The 21942-nt window shown below is 32.0% G+C and overlaps 1 protein-coding gene across 1 annotated transcript in view; it reads right to left on the bottom strand.

Moving 5' to 3' along the window:
• Positions 1-3607: 3607 nt before the first annotated feature.
• LOC114336264 (pickpocket protein 28) overlaps positions 3608-21942 on the bottom strand; it is a 316523-nt gene continuing 298188 nt past the window's right edge. The window contains exon 9 of the mRNA XM_050657303.1: positions 3608-21867. Coding sequence (XP_050513260.1) covers positions 21633-21867 — 235 coding nt within the window. The 3' untranslated portion in view covers positions 3608-21632. The remainder of the gene's footprint in view (positions 21868-21942) is intronic.

Here is a 21942-nt window from a genome sequence, read left to right as displayed (position 1 = left end):
TGTAAGCTATGCGTACCTATGCCAAATTTCATGTTAATCCAAGCGGTTCCTTAAAATTTAGAGTAAAAACCGTGAAAGAATGGACTAAAATTTGTATTTAAGCTGAATGTTCGTTGTTTTTATTATTGAAATATTAAAAAAAGACAAATTGTTGAGTGTTTGATCATTCAGGGTGGCTCTTTTTTTATACAGATATTTGCTGAAGTTGAAAACAGACTTTTATTGGATGTAGGTCTGATGCTTTTTAGTGCAGTGAGTAATTTTTTAAACGTCCGGTCAGCTGATTTGCACCAATATCATAACGTATTAAATTTCCTATGTACTAATTCTTCATGAACATAATTTTAATTCAAAATAAATAATATTTATGTTAATTCTGGATACAGTGGAACCCCGTTAAGTCGGCCCCCGATAAACCGGAGGTCCGGCTAACCCGGACCGATTTTTATCAGACAAACATTTCAACAATAAAAATGTATGTAATATAATATTTGAGAGATAATGGGTATTTGTGTAATTTGAACTACATATACGATAGTAAAAAATGAGTCATGGCACACGACGTTCATTGTCGTGTTATCGGAAACAAGAGGCACCTGTAGTATCCTTTTTTTTTAATTTCTTTTTAAACAATGTGTTCAGTCTCCTCTGTTATTAAATAACATAACATCGTTGCGATTGAGACCGTATTAGTATTGTGTGTAGTACAGTCGTATTGTTCGCTTCTGTTCTGCAATCGTTCGTAAATCTATTCAGATTTTGTTTTTACGTGTTTTTTTTTTGTGTACGTATGGCAACAAAACGTAAAAATGTTGTAGTGACAATGGAAAAGAAACTAGAAGCATTAGGTAGAATTGATAAAGGCGTAATTTATACGTAATTTAGATGTGTACTGTACATATACAGGGTGTCCAGAAACTCTACCGACAACCGAAGACAGGAGATTCCTCAGATAATTTTAAGACAATCTAACCCAATTCACCTAGTTCGAAAATGCTTCTGAAGGGAGCTAGAGCTCTTTGAAGATGGCGTCATGAAATTAGTTTTTCTTAAATACCTCCAGAAGGCTTCTATTTAGAAAAACGAAAATTGGTATGCATATTTACTTTTCAGAGATGAATCGATTCCATCGATTACAAATTTCTAGTACCGGTCATAGGCGTCCGTTTTGGGTAGAGCAACGGGTATTTTATCGTATAACTTTTTTGTCCTTAACTTTTATGCATTTTTGATACCGGATTATTAAATTGTGAGGTATTCTAGTACTAAAAGGGACTCTTGCTTTAAGTCGGTAGGATGCACCGTTTTCTATAAAAATCGATTTGAAAGTTTTTCGTTTTTGGAATTTGAAAAAAAAATGAAAGAACTTTTCAACAAAAAACGAAGTATTTTACCAACATAAAGTAAGAGTAACTTTTAGTACTCGAATACCTCATAATTTAATAATCTAGTGTCAAAAATGCTCGAAAATTCAAGACAAAAACATTATGCTATAAAATAACTGTTGACCTACCCAAAACGGACGCCTATGACCAGTACTAGAAATTCGCAATTAATGAAATCGATTTATCTCTGGAATGTAAATAAATGTACCAATTTTCGTCTTTCTAAACAGTTTTTTTTGAAATTTTTTTTTGTAATTCAGAAAGTGAAAAATTTTCAAATCGATTTTTCTAGAAAACGGTGTGTCCTACCGATTTAAAACAAGAGTACCTTTTAGTACTAGAATACTTTACAATTTAATAATCCAGTGTCAGAAATGCATAAAAGTTAAAGATAAAAAAGTTATGCGATAAAATATCCGTTGCCCTACCCAAAACGGACGCCTATGATCGGTACTATAAATTTGCAATGTATGGATTAGATTTATATCTTGAAGGTAAATACGCTTACCAATTTTTGTTTTCTTAAATAGAAGCGTTCTGGAGGTATTTAAGAAAAACTAATTACAAGACGCCATCTTCAAAGAGCTCTAGCTCCCTTAAGAAGCATTTTCGGACTAAGTGAATTGGGTTAAATTATCTTAAATTTGCCTGAGGAATCTCCTGTCTTCGTTTGTCGGTAGAGTTTCTGGACACCCTGTATATTTCATGTTATTTCAATTATAACGGAGTTTATCTGTAAGTATACCGTATTTTATTAATTTTTACCATTTTCTCAGGCTAACCCGGATTTTCGATAACCCGGATCGGCTGCGGTTCCGATTAATCCGAGTTTTCGAGGTTCCACAGTACTTCCAAATGGATCAGATCGTCGCATAAACAAAAGAATGTTTGTGCTGACGGTTATGATACATTCTGATTTAACGGCAAAATTGGAAGGTATAAAATATAATTGAAAAATAAATATTTTAAGTGGAATAATTTAAAATGATTATTAAGCAAACATATATAATAATTATATCAGAATCAATTTTTGTTCATTTTGAGTTTGTAATAGCTCCACTCATAATTTAAAATAAAATATTTTAAAAAATCCCGGGAAATTTGTAAGAATTTCCGGGAATCGGGATTACCATGTTTTACTGATTTCCCGGGAAATTTGTCCCGGGAATGCAGCTCTAAGCCTGGAGTATTTTAGTATTAAAAAATTGAAGAATCTCAGATGCAGAATCCACCAATTTAATAAATTAAAATGGTAGAAAACTGAGATCCTTCGTGTTTGAAAGTTCTTACTGGTACATCCTCAATCTGCGACTTTTTCAATTAATAAGACAGCAGACGACGAATATAGAAAACGAAAGGGAAACGATCACATTTCGCTCTCATTCGTCTAGGAAAAACGGGCAGCAGAGGAACTTTCAGTACTCAAATCCGAGTAATAGGAAATAAAAATAATAAAATGATGGTTTTGCTTGTTTTCGATTCAGAGGGTTGCACACTAGCTAGACAGGCCCTGTTTCTACCCTTTCAGGCGTCATCAGTAGCTTTCCAAAGTGTGCCCACCTCTGAACCGAAAAATAGCTCCACCATCATTTTAAAGGGAATCTGAAAAATAATTCAAATTTCCCATCAGACGCGATACAGCGACATCTACTAAAAAATTGAAGAATCTCAGATGCAGAATCCACCAATTTAATAAATTAAAATGGTAGAAATTTTATTATTATTATTATTATTTTAGTATTGTTCATTCCATATCGTAAGTTTCGGGTTTTGCTACACTTGACGTGTATAATTCTGTATAGTAATATTCAACAATGTTTATTAGCTGGTTTTTGTCGTTTATAATTATGTATTCCATTTTTATCTTTTATCTGGTGTATTTGTTGTCGGAATTTGCTATTTAGAGTGTTTAACAATTTGATACTCTTGATTTTCTCTATAATATTTTCGATTTTTTCGGTATTGTTGTTCCTGATGTCTTGTCTTATTCCTGTTTTTATTGTCTTATTAAGTTCCTTATATTCTAGTGAATTTCTATCCGTGCAGCTTCTGTCCCTAATCATCTGCTGTGTTTCTTCTGTCTTTGATTATTTTTTATTTTTCGGTTTCAGCAACATATGGGTTATTTTTGATCGCAGTGATTATGCTCGTTCTTATCGTTTCTTCCAAATCATTTATGTATTTTTCTTTTAATTGTTCTAAAAAGGAATAAGTACACACAATTTTATGAAACTAACTATTTATTTTATTAGTAACATTAAATATAACATATAACATGTGATAACCTCAGAATGTTTTATTGGTATTAACAGAATGTAATAGCTATTTGTATAACAAGGGAGGAAAGTGCTTCTTTTCCTCCCGAATGAAGTTTACTGCCCGACGCGTAGCGGAGGGCAGTAATCATTCAAGGGAGGAAAAGGCACTTTACTCCCATGTTATACATATGGTTTTTCCACCTTCCTCAAATATCAAGTCATTTTATCATTTTTTACTTAATTTATTTATGTAACTAACCAACAAAATTTATTAGAACTAAAACTAACAAGTAGGTACAATATAACTGTCAACTGTCAAATATAAGTCAAATTATTAATGTAAACATTGTTAAATCAGAATAACAATTTACTGTTTTTTACCATTCTGCAAAATACAGAGTGTTTTTAAATAAACGTTAAAATGTATAGATACTTACGTAATAGAAAATAGATATTTTACAGGGCGTCAATAAGTTATATTTCATGAATGAAATACCATGATGTCACTTTTACTTTTCCTCCCTAGGGAGGAAAAGTACAACTTTGCTCCCTACAATTAGGTCCGGAAAAGTATACTTTCGGTAGAGGTAGGTGGAAAAAATAATTTTATGAAAGCTACAAGTTATCACTGTCGGGAGAGGTAGATTTAAAGTAACTGCCATTTATATTATACATGAATCAAACATGAATCAAATATTTTATTAAAAATTAAGTATTTCTTGTTATATCTAAACCTAGAAGCCATATCCACATTGGTAAAGTCCTTTTCATGAGAGCAGTTTTCAGTGCGTCACAAATGATAGAAAAAAAGGTAAGTCCATGATAATACACATTTATAACATTTATTCTAACATGACATTTTAATTAAATCTGACAGTTATCACATTTTATTTGCAATTTGGCATAAAAACAAATCAATTGTGTTTATTACATTTATAAAATGGCATTTTCTTTGATTTGTATAGTCTTATAAATTGTACAGATTATATTCGTAGATATATTATAAACAATTTATTTTCGATTATACCGCCATCTATCGACAACTAGAATAAATGTTATAAACGTCTCTAATCACAGACGTGCCTTTTTTTCTGTCACATACAATTTAATGAGTTAGAAAGAAATCGAAAAACTGTAACGCACTGAAAGATGCTCATGAGAAAAAGAATAGTACATTGTTTCACGGTTCTTGCCCTGAATTTTAAAAACCGCTTCGATTGACATGAAATTTGGCATACGCATATGTAACATGTCAAAAAAGAAAAGTGATATTGTGCCAATGTGTGCTTTTGCCCTAGGGTGAGCATCACCTCTTCTCGGGGGTGAAAAAATATGTTCAAAATAAGTCCGCAAGTGGATAAACTGACTAATTCTAAGCAACTTTTATTCTATAACATTTTTTCACTAAGTTAATACTTTTCGAGTTATTTGCGAGTAAATAATATTATGTTCATCTTTCAACAAAAAAAAACACGTTTTTGGTCAGTTTTTTGCAAACAACTCAAAAATAAGTATTTTATCGATAAAACATTCTTAACAAAAATATGGCATCCAAAAAAGTAAAAAAAATTGTGTATGTATGAACTCTTTAGGTCTAGTTGTAACTAATGAAATATAGGTTCATATCTGTCAAATTTTAAAGCAAGTATTTTCAACGTGAAATAACCAAAAAATGATGCACTTTTTTGGGAAAACTCATGTCAACTTTTTTAAAGTGTTTAAAAGATATTATTTTTGGTTCATAAAAAAGTTTCTAGCATCAGAAGTAAGCGCTCAAAATAAAGTTGGTCCCATTTTTTGGTAAAAAAAAACTCGGAAGGATCACCCCCTAATGAGAATCAAATAATAAATCAAATCAAAATCAAATCTTAAATCAAATAATAAATCGTTACCGTTTCACAATTTACTTTACTTATTATTTATATGATCTGTAAGTTTCATGGGTTCAAAGAGCTTATTTTAAAAAATGTTTTAAAAAATCTTTTTTTAAATAACTAAAAATTTATTAGTGGTACCAAAAGTTACAAAGTATAAAAAAAATATAGGTTTTACTTTTCTGAATATTCTGGATTGTTTTTGTTTCTCTATAATGCAAACTTTGGTTAAGATATGGCTGTTCAAAATTTGCATACACTCGTGATTATTGACTAGTTCAAGCCCTTTCAACCACAGCCTCTTCAAAAATAAGCACCTTGAACTGATGAAACTTACATATCATATAAAAAAAAACATACACGAGTAAAGCAACTTGTGAAGTGGTAACGATTAATTTCGCTTGGAATGTTAATAATTAAGGGTGATTTTAAGATTTTTTACCAAAAAACAAGGGACCAACTTTATTTTGAGCGTAACTTCCTTATGATGCTAGAAACTTTTCTAAAAAACAAAAATAAAGCTTTTTTTAACCATTTTAAAAAAGTTGTAATGAGTTTTGCCCAATAAGTGCATCGTTTTTTGGTTATTTTAAGTTGAAATATTCGATTTGGAATTTGGCGAATATTAACCTATTTTTCATTAGTTACAACTCTTCTTTTACTAGGTAAAAGAAGATCTCATACGTACACCATTTTTTTTACTTTTTTATGGGCTATAATTTTACTAATAATATTTTTTTCGATAAAATACTTACTTTTAGAGTTATTTGCAGAATTCCTCCAAAAAACGTTGTTTTTTCTTGAAAAATGAACATATTTACTCGCAAATAACTCGAAAAGAATTAACTTCGTGAAAAAATCCTATAGAACAAAAGTTGCTTAGAATTAGCCAGTTTATCCATTTCCGGACTTATTTTGAACGTATATTTTTTCACCACCGAGAAGGGGTGAAAGTCACCCCAGGGCAAAAGCACACATCGGCACAATATCAATTTTTTTCACTGATATGTTACCTATGTGTATGCCAAATTTCATGGCAATCTAAGCGGTTCTTCAAAATTTTTAGGTTTTTCAATATTTTACCGTCAAAAAACGTTCTATGGGCGCACTTTCAATGAGAGCTTGCACATCAATCAATACTTTTTGCAAGTAATTGAATGTTTGCCAGCAAACAGTTCACACCTAGTTGCTAGCGTTGATATTCAAATTGAGGCTGATCAGAATGAAACATTAAATTTTTCTTAAAAATGTTCCTGTTTCATATATTTATTTATGTAATATTGTATATCTTTACATTATACGTTATAAACGTCACATCTTTATTAATTTATACGAGTATTTAAATAACTATTTTATTCCAATTTCTATTGAATTTATTAATTTCTTAACTTTTTGTTTGGTTTTACTATTTTTTCTTCAAAAAATAGTTGGCGTCCTTTTCATTTTTATTAGCTGAATATTCTATACCCTGGCTGTTCTAGTCTTCATCGGATAATCCTCTTTCGCTCATAGATCTCCCTATACCTACCACAAATCCAAGATTTTTTCGGTCTTCCTCTTTTTCGTTTTTCTGTTGGTATCCATCTCATTGTTTTTTTAGGGAGTCTTTCCTCGCTCATCTTTTGAGCGTATCTTCTATTCTTATCTTACCCGTATTTAAAGATAGGTAATTTAATCACATACATATTAACTTTAATGGTTCTGTGTCACACTTCAATTGTCAGTTGGCAACCCTTGAATTCCCTTCCATTCATTGTCATATCAACCTCTTAAAATGGAAGTGTCAAGTTATTTTTATAACATCTTGTGTAAATTTAAGTTCATATTTCACTGCAAAGATCATTTTATTTCTTCTATAATCTCTTGGGATCAGTACTGTTACAGTTAATATTTAACCAATATTCATAATTGTCTTTTTATATTTCCTATTTTTTGGACTTTTCTTTTTATACACAACCTTCTCCAGCCTACATATCCTTTAACTTTGTTAAACTTTTATGCAGTTAGTATCTTAGATTAAATTTAACTAAATATTTTTAATAATACTTTTATTTACTTGATTGTTGCCAATTTGTTATTTTAATTAATATTTTCCTTATAATTTTAATTTTGGAAGAGATAGTAAGGACATTTTGAAAACGTTTGAGGTCTCTCTAGTATAGAATATATTATTCTAGTTTTTTGGATTAAATAAGAAATTTTTGTTCCCCCTTTCGGGAGGGATTTTTTCCTGATCTTCCTACATCGTCGACGATGCGTAACTACCATGTAGAATTAACCAACTAAAGACTGCAGCTGTCGCCAAGACCACAACGGCTTTTTGAAGACATTCAAATGATCAATATCTAAGGCCTACCACATCAGCTGCAGCCAACAACGTCCAACTTCATTCTTCACACAGCAAGCAAGTAATCCACTGTGCCATAAGTATCATTTTATTGTAAAGCTATATTGCATTATTTTGTTCTATGCTAAATAAATACAGACTGTTTAGCTTTACATTAGATATAGGCATTATAAATGGCAACACTGTTCTTCCGCTGCCCACCTAATGCACTTGATTCGCACAGATTTATTCAGTCATTCGTCATTCTACAGTCGCAATGCAACTCATTATCATAAGCAATGTTGCTCATTTTAGCGTTTCCTTGATTGGGGTATATGTATCTAATCAAACACCAAATGGTCTGTATGATTCGTTAGTTTTATGTTTTATTTGTCCCATTCTAAAGTCATTGTAACTTTTTTGGTCTAGCATATCGGTGTTACTTGAAATTTTCTTTATTGCGCTGTTAGTAACTAATCTTAATTTTTATAGTTGATTTTGATGGGTTTCTGTATAGATATCAATCCTAAAATCCTTTAGATATGTATATCACCTTTGAACATGACTGCTTTTAAATATATTTTTTGTTTTTACTTATACAGGTACACAAGGTTGTTTTTTATGAGCTGTTTTAAAGAATTTGTACTTGCGTGCCGAATCCAATATTTGTAACTATTGCATAAGCCCATTGTGGATGTGGCCTCACAAAACACACAACAAATTCACAGCTGAATGATGCGTGGGATCGTACACCAATTATTACAATAGAGTATGAATCGTTCATATGAACTGAATATAAGTGGTGGCACTAAATCCAAATACAACTGAAAATTTTTTGTGCGAATATTAGTATGGTGGCCAGCTAGGTCTTTTGGTCTGGTCTTTTGAATTCTGATGGTCACATCCAAGTTTTTTTTGTTGGTAGTTTTGGCTGCTGATTACGAATTTCGAGGGTGGATTTGATCCGAGTGGTACAACAATTGTTATAAAGAATTTATGGGTAATGTGAAGTTTCTCTATAGGACTCTAAAAAATCTAAGACAAAGTAAATCAAACGAAGTAAGAGGTTTATTATTAAAAAATGAAGAGATTACGGAAAGATGACGAGAATATTTTATGGAATTATTAATGGAAGACAACAACGAAATAGATAATGATAGGGTAGAGTACAATTTAAATGAAGAAAAAGATTAAGGCTGAACTAATTATATATCAAAAGAAAAGAATTACAATTACTGTGGAAGATCATAAGGAGCTGTTGACATACCAAATGCATACCTAGAGATTGGACTCTTGCAACAATTCTTCCATTATGCAAAAAAGGTGATCAACATAGGTGATCTAACTACAGAGGAATATCATTGTTGGTAGTTGCTAGTAAAATCTACGAAATAATACTAGAGAAAAATCTGAGAGAAAATATCGAGGCCACACTGAATGACAGCCAATGCGGCTTTAGCCAGGGCGAGGTACAATCGATCTCACATTCATGGTGAGACAGTTATCAGATAAAGCCCTAGAGCGCAACAGTAAGTTGTTTCTCTGTTTTGTGGACCTGTAAAAAGCATTTGATCGTGCCCCGCGTAATAAGATCTGGGAAATATCAAACCGTAGAAATGTGAAACCGAAGCTAATCCAAGCAATAAAGAGTATATAAATATACACTTAATAATGTAAGAACGAACAACCGCTGATCTCTAGAATTCTACACAAGTATAGGTGTAAGACAAGATGGTGTTCTGAGTCCTTTAATATTCACCACTCTAATGGACTAAAGGTCGCGTCATATTATAATGCACGTCGCGTTTTCGGCACGTAGCGTTTGCAGACCGGCAATCGGACTGCCCATTCACATCATCATACATAGAACGTTTACGTTGGTTTCAGTTTGGTGCGGTGCAGATGTGTTTATTGTCACAACACATGTTTACATGACAAATTGCCTCGAAAACTACTTTTTAAATTAGACCGGGCAGTATCGTCGCCCCGGCTAGCGAAATTATTCCGATTCGATATTTTTAAACAAACTTACTCAAAAAGAAGTCCTTATAACATATCCACAGGGTGCCGGGCGGTACCGTGGTCGAAAAATTGTTTAAACACTTTTTTTTTAAACAAATTCACAAAAATATTTTTTTCATTTCGAGCAATATTTTTTTAGATAAACTGGGTCATTCTGGGCAAAAAAGGTCTCTTGTCATTTTTCTCTAAAATTGATTGTTGTCGAGTTACATGCGATTAAAAATTTGAAAAATGCGAAAAGGCCATTTTCAAGGCTTAATAACTCGATTAAAAGTATTATTATGAATTTCAATAAGTGACCAAATCAAGTTCCAAACCCCTTCTTCAAGGTCCCAAAGAGATTTTTGTCATTATTTTACTACAAAGCTGTTATTTTTAGTTATTAACAATTAGCGCTATAGTCCAACTGTATCGTCGCCCCCGTTAGCGAAACTATTTCGATTAGATTTTTTTGCACAAACTTACTCAAAAGAGTCCTTATAATAAACACATCCACAGGGTGCCGGGCGGTGCCCTTGTCAAAAAATTGTTTTAACAATTCTTATTAAACAAATTCACAAAAATAATTGTTTCATTACGAACGATTTTTTTTTAGATAATTTGGGTTATTCTTAGTAAAAAACGTATCTTGCAAAAATGCGGAAATGGCCATATAACTCGACAACAATCAATTTTAGAGAAAAATCACAAGAGACCTTTTTTGCCCAGAATAACTCAAATTATTATTAATTTGGGTTTAATTAAATTATTAATAAAAAATTATTTTTGTGAATTTGTTTAACAAAAATTGTTAAACAATTTTTAGACCACGGCACCGCCCGGAACCCTGTTTATGTGTTATAAGGACCTCTTTTTGAGTAAGTTTGTGCAAAAAAATCTAATTTCGCTAACGAGGGCGACGATACAGTTGGACTATAGCGGTAATTGTTAATAGTTAAAAATAACAGCTTTGTAATAAAATAATGACAAAAATCTCTTCAGGACCTTGAAGTAGTTGTTTGAAACTTGATTTGGTCACTTACTGAAATTCATAATAATAATTTTTAATCGAGTTATTAAGCCTTGAAAATAGCCATTTTCGCAATTTTTGAGAAAAATGACAAGAAACCTTTTTTGCTCAGAATTACCCAAATTATCTAAAAAAATATTGCTCGAATGAAAAAATATTTTTGTGAATTTGTTTAAAAAAGATTGTTTAAACAATTTTTCGACCACGGCACCGTCTGGCACCCTGTGGATATGTTATAAGAACCTCTCTTTGAGTAAATTTGTGCAAAAAATCGAATAGGAATAATTTCGCTAGCGAGGGCGACGATACTGACCGGTCTAAATACTCTGTATCAAATTCAAAGAAATACCTAAATAAACAACGAGGGGAAAACGACCCGTAGCTGTCAACATCCGAAAAATATTGTTTTCGAATGAACCGAACGCAGACGTAACGTGTCTTATACGCTACGTTACGTGTCTTATACGCACAATATGAATGGTTCAATTTAAAAACCATTAAATTATATTTTTCGCAAACGAAACGCTACGTGCCGAAAACGCGACGTGCATTATAATATGACGCGACCTTAAATTGCAAAAAATGCAGGGGTAAGGTAAACAGAACTAGGGTCGGGATGTATAAACTTCAACAAGTGTACGTGTCAGAGTTGATATATGGCCGATGACCTGGTAGTTGTGGTAAAATCAGAAAAGGGCGTGCAAGTGAATGTGAATGTTTGGAATGAAGCTTTTAAGAAATCCGGGATGAAAATAAATATTAAAAAAACAGAAGCTTTAGTAATATCGAAAACTCAAATAAATGTAAAGCTAAATAATGAGATCATTACACGAGTAGAGGATTTCAAGTATCTAGGATCAACAACAAATAGAAAAGGAAATATAGAACCAGAAATAAACAGCAGGGTAATGAGTGCAACAAAATTATAATATGCATTAAATAAAAGTTTTACTAGAAAGAAGGAAGTAAGTATGAAAACAAAAATGAAAGTATTTCAAACTGTATACCAGCCGGTGCTACTTTAAGGTAGGAAAACGTGGACAGTGAACGAAAACATCCATAGTAAAATTCAAGTATGCGAAATGCGATATTTGCTAGCGGTAACCGGGTGACCAGACGTGATCGTATAAGAAACGACGTAATACGTGAAAGGTGCGATATCGGAATGACCTTAGACACACTTGAAACGAAACAGTTATCGTGGTTCGGACATCTGGCGAAAATGAGTGAAGGTAAAACTGTAAAGAGGGTATGAAAAGCTGCATCCGACAACAAACGACGAAGAGACAGGCCAGTAAGAACATGGAACGCGGATATTGGAAAGGCTTGCGCAAAAGAAATATTGAGTGGAGAGAAGCAGAGAGACTAGCTATTGACTGAAAGGCATGGAGACGTCTGATTTCTCCACTTAACTCGACACCGTAAGGCATAAGAGGACGGCTTAAGTAAGTATATACCTTTTCTTTGCTTTGCTTTGAACGTTGCACCTCAAAGTGCGCTATTAAAATATCGATATTTTGGCCAAACATAATCCTACGAACATTTCCCATAGCTCAAAATATTCAATTCAAGTATAAATGAATTTATAAATTTTTAAATAAAATTGTAACTTTAAACGGGTATAACTTTAATACAAATGAACATAAAGTAATTTAACACATTTTGTGTGAAAGTCTATAAATTAAATCTCATTTTCCTGAGTCAAAGCCGAGTTACGATTGAAAAAGCTGCAAAAAATACTTATTTTGTAACCACTAAGTACAGTATAGCCCGAAATAAACACGACTGAAACTAAAACATAGGTTTCTCTTTCTGCACGCTATACAAGTTAATTTGGGTATGACAGCGTGCAGAAAGAGAAACCTATGTTTCCGTTTCAGTACCGTTTATTTCGGGCTATGCTGTATTATTGGAGTACATTTTTTATCTTTTTTAGTGTTAGAGCTAGAGCCTTATAAATAATTAAATTATTTATAACAATCGAGGGGGCTAGACGTAAAAGGGTTTAAGTGCAGTTTTGTTGTTCTTGTTCATTTGGGTTTATATGACTGTGGACACTAAAGTGCAGTTTTGATAGTTCTGAGATAATCAGCTTCAAAGTTGTTTGAGTTTTATAAATTCTAGGAGTCATTAAACTAAAATATGTCTAGTGTACAATGTACTATAAAATGATAAAAATATAAGGGTATATTATTACTTTTACTATATCCTTCCTTTTTTCAATTATTAAAAAAATGTACTTGAATCGGTACTTAATGTGGATAAATGTTACTGGTAAAACGGTTCAAGTGCAGATGTTAACTACATATTAATAATCATTTTTGTCACAGCTGTTATCCACAGTGTAACCGTTGATTGATAAATACGGAAAGATACGAAAGCCTATGCATTATTTTGTTGTCTTTAAAACCTGCCCGTATAGTGGCGCGCCTAGCTTAAATTTGTTGGAACTAGCCTTAGAGGGAAGTGTAAAATTCTCCCTACTCAAGGAACTAGCCAAGAACACGCGGTTATTTTACGTGGCCCGTATTCAAAATTTTAACGCAGCAGTCACTATCATATTAATCTGTATTATTTTTTTTGTTTTTGTTTCTGCAAAAATGTTGAAAATATAAATTGACTATAGAGTTTTTTTTCACTAGTCTTGACCTCACAAGTAAATAATTTGCGAGTGAATATATTCATTTCTCAAAAAATAGTACGTTTTTAGACGGATTTTCGCAAATAACTTAAGGCTATGGGTACATAATTCGCAAATATTTTACATGTATCCATATTTTTTCTGTCTTTACACGACAAATTACGTGTAGTAAAATTCACACTGGTATGGATATATAAACATTACTACTAGAATGTCACTCTACTTGAAAATGCCATCATTAATTTAAAGAGATGGCTTTTGAATGTTCTTGGATAACTGTTATTTTTATAATTGCAAATTATTAATTCAGTTAATAATAAATGTGATAATTTTTTCACTAACTATGTATTCAGTGATTGTAATAATTTATGTGTACAACAAAAACTAATAATCAATCAAGAAAAGAGGAAAAGTGTTAAAGTGATTTTTCAATAATATATTGTTATGGAACGCTTACAATTTTGAACATCTTTAACAACAAAATACTTGGATCACAGAATATATTATCCTGATGTATTCTCTTCTTGGATCTTTCACAAATAATACACAATAAATAACTTTTTATTAAGTTCACGTCTTAAATCAATTATTTATCAAATACACTATATATCAATAATATTTAATCAATAACTTAAAATATTCCCGATGCAATGTCAAATATTTAAAATTGTCACTGATTGTCAGTGTCTGACTGACAATATATGCTGACAATATTATATTCGGCTGAGTGCGTTGTAAGACAAAGATAGATTTGGAAAATATTACCACGGCATTGTGTTCATTTTTTTCGAATCCTGAAAAAACCAATAAATATTTTTGAAAAATTTAAACGCAGAATGAAAGATTAAATTATTACCGAGGGCCGAAAGTCCCTTAGAATAAATAAAAAGTTTATTTTGAGTGAGATATTTGAAATTAAAAATCACACTAAATTTTCGCTTAGTTTTTCACCCCTGTAACTTATTAAAATAAACATTATAGAAGTTCTCAGGGACTTTCGGCCCTCGCTAATAACGTAATCTTTCATTCTGCGTTTAAATTTTTCAAAAATACTTATTAGTTTTTTCAGGATTCGAAAAAAATGAATCCCCATTTGAATAGCATTGCAGCCGAAAATACGTACCGATCCTCTTAAAAAGGAAGTATTTCACAAAAAAAAACATTCATAGCAAAAATACAGCTTATCAAAAAGGGAAAAATATGTTTTATATAAATATGACATATGAAGTCGTAGACCCAGTAAAAACAGAGTTGTAGCTAATGAAAAGTAGGTTCTTATTATTTGTCAAATTCAAAATTGAATATTTCTACATGAAATAACCAAAAAATTAAGAACCTTTCGGGGGAAACTCATCATAACTTTTTTAAAAAGTTTAAAAACAGCTTTATTTTTTTGAGTTTCTAGTATGAGAAGTAAACAAGTTAAGCATAAAATAAAGTTGATCCCTTTTTTTTGTAACAAAAATGCTTTTTCACGCTTTTTTAAAACTATCTTTTACAAAAAAGGACCAACTTTATTTTCAGCGTAACGTGCTTACTTTAATGCTAGAAACTTTTTTAAAAACAAAAACAAAGCTTTTTTAAACACTTTAAAAAAGTTGCGATGAGTTTTCCCAGAAATGTGCTTCATTTTTTGGTTATTTCACGTTGAAATATTCGATTTGGAATTTGACGAATAAGAACTTACTTTTCATTAGCTACAACTCTGCTTCTACTGAGTATAAAGACTTGATACAGACATTTTTTTAAATTTTTTATAAATTATATTTTTATTGAATACTTTTTTCGATAAAATACTTACTTATTGTGTTATTTGCGTAAAACTGTCTAAAAACGTGTTTTTTTTTTGTTAAAAAACGAACATATTCACTCGCAAATAACTCGAAAAGTATTAGCTTAGTGAAAAAACTCAATAGAACAAAACTTGGTAAATTTAATCAGTTTATCCACTTGATAGATACTAGATAGTATTAGACTTATTGTTATTATAGCTACCTAGCCTTATACAAAGTGGATTTAGAAAGTCTACATCTACATTAGACAACCTAGTGGATATTGAATCTGTAATTCATGGGTCATTTGGATGTGATCAAGTATGTTTGGCTTATGGCTATCTTTTATTATATTTTATAATGCGTGCCATTTGGGGATTAGATGTAAGAATTCTATTAAGTTGGTAAATTCCAGGAAATATAAAATCTATTAGTAATTTCCTATATAGATGAAACTTATTCGAATATATAACGTTCTTTTAGACTCAAAAATCCAATTAAACGACATTCCTCAATGGTCTACTCGTTGCACTTTTCCTTATTGCCATCAATGACATCGCTAAATCACTTAACCCACTAGTCATTTAGAAATTAGAGAATTGGTCGAACACTACTGGCCTAGAATTTTCTCCCACTAAAACGAAAACAATAATCTTCAGTAAAACTCGAAAGAAGCACATTATACTACCAAAAATCTACCTAAAGAATTTCTTCTTCGTCTTCTTCTTTATATAGGTAGTACTGCCTGTTTTTCTTCAATGGTGCCTTTCATTCTGCCCCTAAGTTGTCATTCCATCTTTTCCTTGGGCGTCCTATACTTCTTCTGCCTAACGGTGACTTGTCCCTGGCTATTCTTACTATCTTTGATTCAGACATCCTGCTTATGTGTTCATTCCACTTTTCTTTTCTATTCTTTACCCAGGTATTTATATTGTCTACCCCACATATGCATCTGATTTCCTGACTTCTTACCCTATCCCGTAGTCCTTTTCCAGCAATCCTTCTTAAGATCTTCATTTCGTTGGTCTCCAGACGTCTTTGTATTTTGCTTGCATCTGGTCTTGTTTCGGCAGTGTAAGTCATAACTGGTCTAATAACTTCAGTCAAATGACATATATTCGGTCCTTTGTTTCCACTCTAAGATGTTTGTTTTTCCAAATTGTGTCGTTTAGGCATCCGGCCGTTCTACTGGCTTTAATTATTAGTCTTTAACCTCTTCTTCGATATTATTTTCGGCTGATAGAATAATTCCCAGGTATTTACTTTTATTGTCTAAGTCCAATTTGCATCTTATTGGTTCTTTGGATATTACTAAGCTTTTTGTTTTTTGGGCTGATATTTTCATATTCATTTCTTTTGCGTTAATGTTGAATTCGTGCAGTAATCTTTGTAGGTCGTCTTCGCACTCTGCTACTAACACGGTGTCATCAGCGTAACAGAGTATTTTTATCTCTTTATCGCCTATTTTTTACCCTCTTTTTTTCTTCACTTGTTCTATTATTGCATCTAGCGTTATTTTAAACAGTAGAGGACTTAGTGAATCTCCTTGCTTGATTCCTGTGTTTGCTTCTATATGGGTTCTGTTAGTATTCCATTGACTTTCATTCCTATTTTATTTCGTACTTAAATGGTTTCTGTCAGTTTTATAATATCCAGTGGTAAATTTTTTTCATATAGTAGGTGTATCACATCTTTTAATTGTATTCTATCAAACGCTTTCTCTAGGTATATAAAAGAGAAAAACCCTCGCTTGTTATATTCTAATGATTTTTCCGCTATTTGTCTTATCACAAAAACTGCATCGTTATGATCTTCCACTTCTAAATCCTTGTTGTTAAACCGATATATTTATGCACGCCATTATTTTCTTCATCAGTATTTTTGTTGTGAGTTTCAGTATAGTGCTCTACTGGGGTCTGCCCTATCACTTTTCTTAAATAACGCTATCATCTGAGTGGTACTCCATTCTTCTGGAATTCTTCCTGTATTTATTATTTTACTTATCAGGATATTCAGTTCTTTGCGAAGTCTCTCTCCTCCGTATTTTAAAAGTTCATTAGCTATTCAATCTTTCTCTGGTGCTTTTCGATTTTTCATCTGTTTTAAGGCGTTTGTTATATTTTCCTCTTTAATTTCTGTTTGCTCATCCGATTCTAATCCTGGTTTTCCAGTTCTTCATGATTAGCTGTTTGATACAGGTTTTCTAGGTAAGTTGTCCATGTATTTGTATCAATATGTTTTACTTCTATCAATTCCTTCATCTCTGCTGTTTGACCTCTTATCATTTTCCACATTTCGTTTTGCATCCCGTATAAGTCGTGCTCCATCTCTTTTGAAAATGCTTACCAATGTTCTGTTTTATTCCTTCTTACTATTGAGTTTAACTCATTTCAAACTCTTTTATATTCTTCATATGTTTGTCTCGTTCTTTTGAATTTGTAGTCTAGCTAGATTTTCTTTTTTTCTTGGCATTTTATTTTTATTTCTTCACAGATCCATGGTGTTCTCCTTTTCTTTCGTATATGTTTACTTATCTTACGTTCTCCAAGTGCGTCCGTTGCTGCCATTTTGATATTATCTCTAATCTTCCTCCAACTTTCTTCTATGTCTTCATCTGGTGTTATGTAGTTTTCGTTCAGTACTTTTTGCAGTCTTTTCTGGTATAGATCTCGTGTTGACAAGTCTTGTAGCTGTTCTACCTTTATTCTTGCCTCACATTTAATAGGGTCTTTTTTCCTGTTTTTTTGTAGATGTATTCTGATTTTTCCAAGTACTAGGTTGTGATCACTTCCGATATTAGCTGCACTTAAACATATTATGTCTAGTACTTGAGAATGATGGATGTTTCTGTTTTTCAATATATAATCAATATCGGATCTGTGTGCTCTTGTATTTTTGAATGTATATTTTTGTTGATCTTTGTGTCTAAAGAACTTATTGTTTATTCGAAATTCGTTCTGAGAGCCAAAGTTAATAAGTAGTTCCTAAAGAGTTTACAATAAATTATTCAGAATTGATTAACTTCTTGGGAATAAAACTGGATAATCGTCTATCTTGGTAAGACAATATACACCCACTCCGACTGTCAGTTCAAACGGGCTCACCTTAATGAAAAATATCTCTCATAAACAATGGGATGCCGACTTCCAAACTCTTATGACTGTTCACTGAAAGTTGGGTTTCAACCTGAGATACAAACAATACGCTAAAGTGTTACGTTTGGCTTGTTCTCTTGTATGGAATGAAAGCATGGATAATAAAGGCCAGCTCCTAACAAGCTTGAAGTCTTTGAAATGAGGTGCCTGCACCGAATGCTTAAAATATCATGGACATACTTAGGGACATATTGCGAAGAGAACGATATACTTGTCGGCAACTGGAACTCGAAGGAAACATAGAGGGTAAGAGAGGTCTAGAAAAAGATGTCATGGCTGGGTAATATTCGCCAAATGATATTAATGAAATTACTCTTAATAGAATAATGTAATCGTGACTATCTAATATCTCACCTGACAATACAATGCACGGTGGACGCCTACGCAGAAATACACGGCGCCTTTAAGAAGTAAAGTTTATAATAAATAATTCAATAATTATACTTATATTAGTCACTATTTTCCCCCTAATTCGGAAAATATCGACCGCACGAAAAAACTTGGAAGAAATTGTACGAGTCCTTACCATTTTTCTCTCGAAGAGTTTAAAGTGGCCGAGCGGGTTACTAAGTCAATTTCATTTAAGTAAATACGGTTGCAATATCTCCAAACAAAATATACAATCATCAGAAGAGACTGTAATTAACGAAAATAACTACCTAATTTTGTATCGAGATTATGAGGCAAATAAGAAATTTACAATATCTAAAATAACCCAGTGAGTATTTTTCTCGTTAAATAAATTTTTTGTTAAATAAATTATATTATTATATATTATTGTGTTTTCAATTTATCAATCAAAGGCAAAATGAAAATTAAATTAATTTTTTTTTAAATAACGCGAGCACATAAATTTGATACACCCTGTAAATCTGTAAATATTTATTAGAATTTAGTTTGGATGTAAGTGGATTTCTTTTTTTTAATGAGCTTTCCGATGAACCATTAAAGACTTTTGTGAATAATTAAAGTGAAAAGAACGATGTATTTAGGTTTAAAATGGAAAAAGATTGTTTATTACGGGAACTATAGAATCCACAGGTAGAGGTAATTATCATTTTTTAGAAAAATGGTTTAAAAGAAAGTTTGGAATTTTAATATCTTTGTTTCACCCCGAGTAAATGTTTGTAGAGTTTCCCCGAAAGTAATTAAGATGGTCGGAATAATTTTGAAAGAATGACTGTTTGTTTATCGAATGGAAAAGAGAAATGCTTCTGATTCTTGGCAATTTGGAAGGGGAAAAGTGGTTTGAATGATTGAGTGAGTTTGAAAAGGAAGGCATTATGTTATTGGCATCGCCGAGGAGCAGTTCGACGTTTTCGTGGATAGATAGTTAGCAAGTACCCGTGGTTGTTTGATAGTGGAGAATAGTGCTGAAAAGTAGAACGAGAGACAGATCAAATTGAGACGAAATACCTCTTTGATTCTGTATTATTGTGAGAAGGAGAGCAGATAATTTTTGGAGTTTTGTTTGAATCGAGTACTGGTCAAAAGAGGCCTGGCTTGTTGGAGAATTGGTGCTGGTATGCTGATAGTTTTGAAGCTGGAGAATGGAGAGGGCTTTGATGAGTAGCTTTTAACATAGTCAACGAGGGAGAGCTGTTTTGGGTCACGAGGAGACATCAGAGTGAGTGAAGCAAAAGGTCAGTCAACTTATGTGAAAGATATTTTTATGTTCGGAAACTAATATTTTGCGTAAAAAGCGTAGGAATTAAAATTCCAATATTTCAGAAAGTAAATAGGGAGTATAGCTAATCTTGCGAATACATAATTTGGTTTTGTTTATTTTGTTGTACCAAAGTCATCGGGAACAAACCGATAAATTGTTTTTTTTTAACTAGAATAAATTTAAATGGTAGAAATTTCATTCGGACATCTGTGTCCACAGGTTTTAGATTTGATAGATTTTTAGAGTATAGATTTTGATAAATAAAAGACAATTCTGTATGTTTATTTTATATTTTGCTTTATTTCTTTTCCCTATTTTATCCCGATTAGGATCAACTAAGAGATACTGAACCCACGAGAGAAGATAAGTATAACGTAAGATAATTTAGACATTTTCTTGATATTATAAAAAGGCACCCTGAGATTTTTTATTCATTTTTTATGTATGATTTGCGACAATTAAATAATTAATCAAATAAATAATAATTAATATAAAATTAATAAGAAGCAGATCATAACAATATATTATATAAAATTATTAAATAAACTTTAGAATATTCAATGATTTGTTTCAAGAATTTAAATTAAAAGACAAATTACAACCACAATTATTCTTGCTAATTTAAAAACGAGTTTTTAGAAAGTAATACATAGGTACACTCCAATAATTATTTTAAAGATTTCCATTGTTATCGTTGAATGAGAACTCAAATTTAAATGCATCAAAAGAAATAAATAATTTTTATTATAATCCGTTCGACCCGACCGACCCCAAATTCCGATAACCAAAGCTACCTGAATACGTCTCATCGTTGTCTCAGGTAAATAATTCAATCTCGTACCTAGAAAGCTGCTAACGCCATCTATTTCTAAAACCACTGGTGTCGTACATAAACGCTCATTTAGTTTCGTATCTTCCAGTATATTTATCAGTCAACGGTGTAACTACAACTGGCACGTTGCATAATACTTAATTGGTCTTCATAATTGGTCACAAATCTAGTATTTATTTATTTAAAAAATAATCCTGTATTAACACGGGTTTACACATTACAGAATACTAAAATAGTTTTGTGCTAAAAGGGTTCAAGCGCACTTAAACCCGTTTATTACTATTTGTTTTTACAGAATACCAAAAATAGTTTTGTGGTAAAACGGTTCAAGCGCACGGTTAAACCTGTTTACTACCAAAGCAAACTGCAATTGTTTTCAGTGAACTAAATGTAATGGCGATAGATGGCGACTATAGGACGAAATATGCTTAAATCGTTTTACCACAAAGTTCTAATACCATTTAAGTATGCGAATCCGTACTTAGAGTAAAATTTCAAAAAAGTGCACTTATACCCTTTTACTTCTAACCCCCTCAATTGTTTGACCACTCGGATCGAAATCCACCCTTGAAATTCGTATTCAGCAACCAAAAATTGAAAAAGCCACGGTGACCTAGCTTGCCCAGACCTAGACTATATAGTTTAGACACATTTATTGATTTCGTTTAAACCATATTCAATAATTTCGTTTAAACTTCGGTTCTTGGTGGTGGTCCAGAATAATCACCATAGATTTTGTAATTGTAATACAGTCGGACGCTAATGAAGTATACGACTTCGACTGCCGAGAGTAATGAAAATCCGGTGAATAGACCTAGCAGTCCCCCGAAGTTCGACAAAAAATCGAAGAAGCCGTAGAGCTCGTTTCGTTGGCTTGGGATAAACTGGTCAGATTTGAAGTATATCGTCAGTCTAGAGAAATGCCTACAACAATAGAGTGAAAAAATATTAGATAACTACTAAATTATAATAGGTCTGGATCCCGCGTATGAAAAAAAA

This window comes from Diabrotica virgifera, chromosome 7 (assembly GCF_917563875.1).
Source record: "Diabrotica virgifera virgifera chromosome 7, PGI_DIABVI_V3a".
Lineage (NCBI taxonomy): Eukaryota > Metazoa > Arthropoda > Insecta > Coleoptera > Chrysomelidae > Diabrotica > Diabrotica virgifera.
Note: the sequence above shows the minus strand (reverse complement) of the source record. Positions and strands in the feature narration are given on the sequence as shown.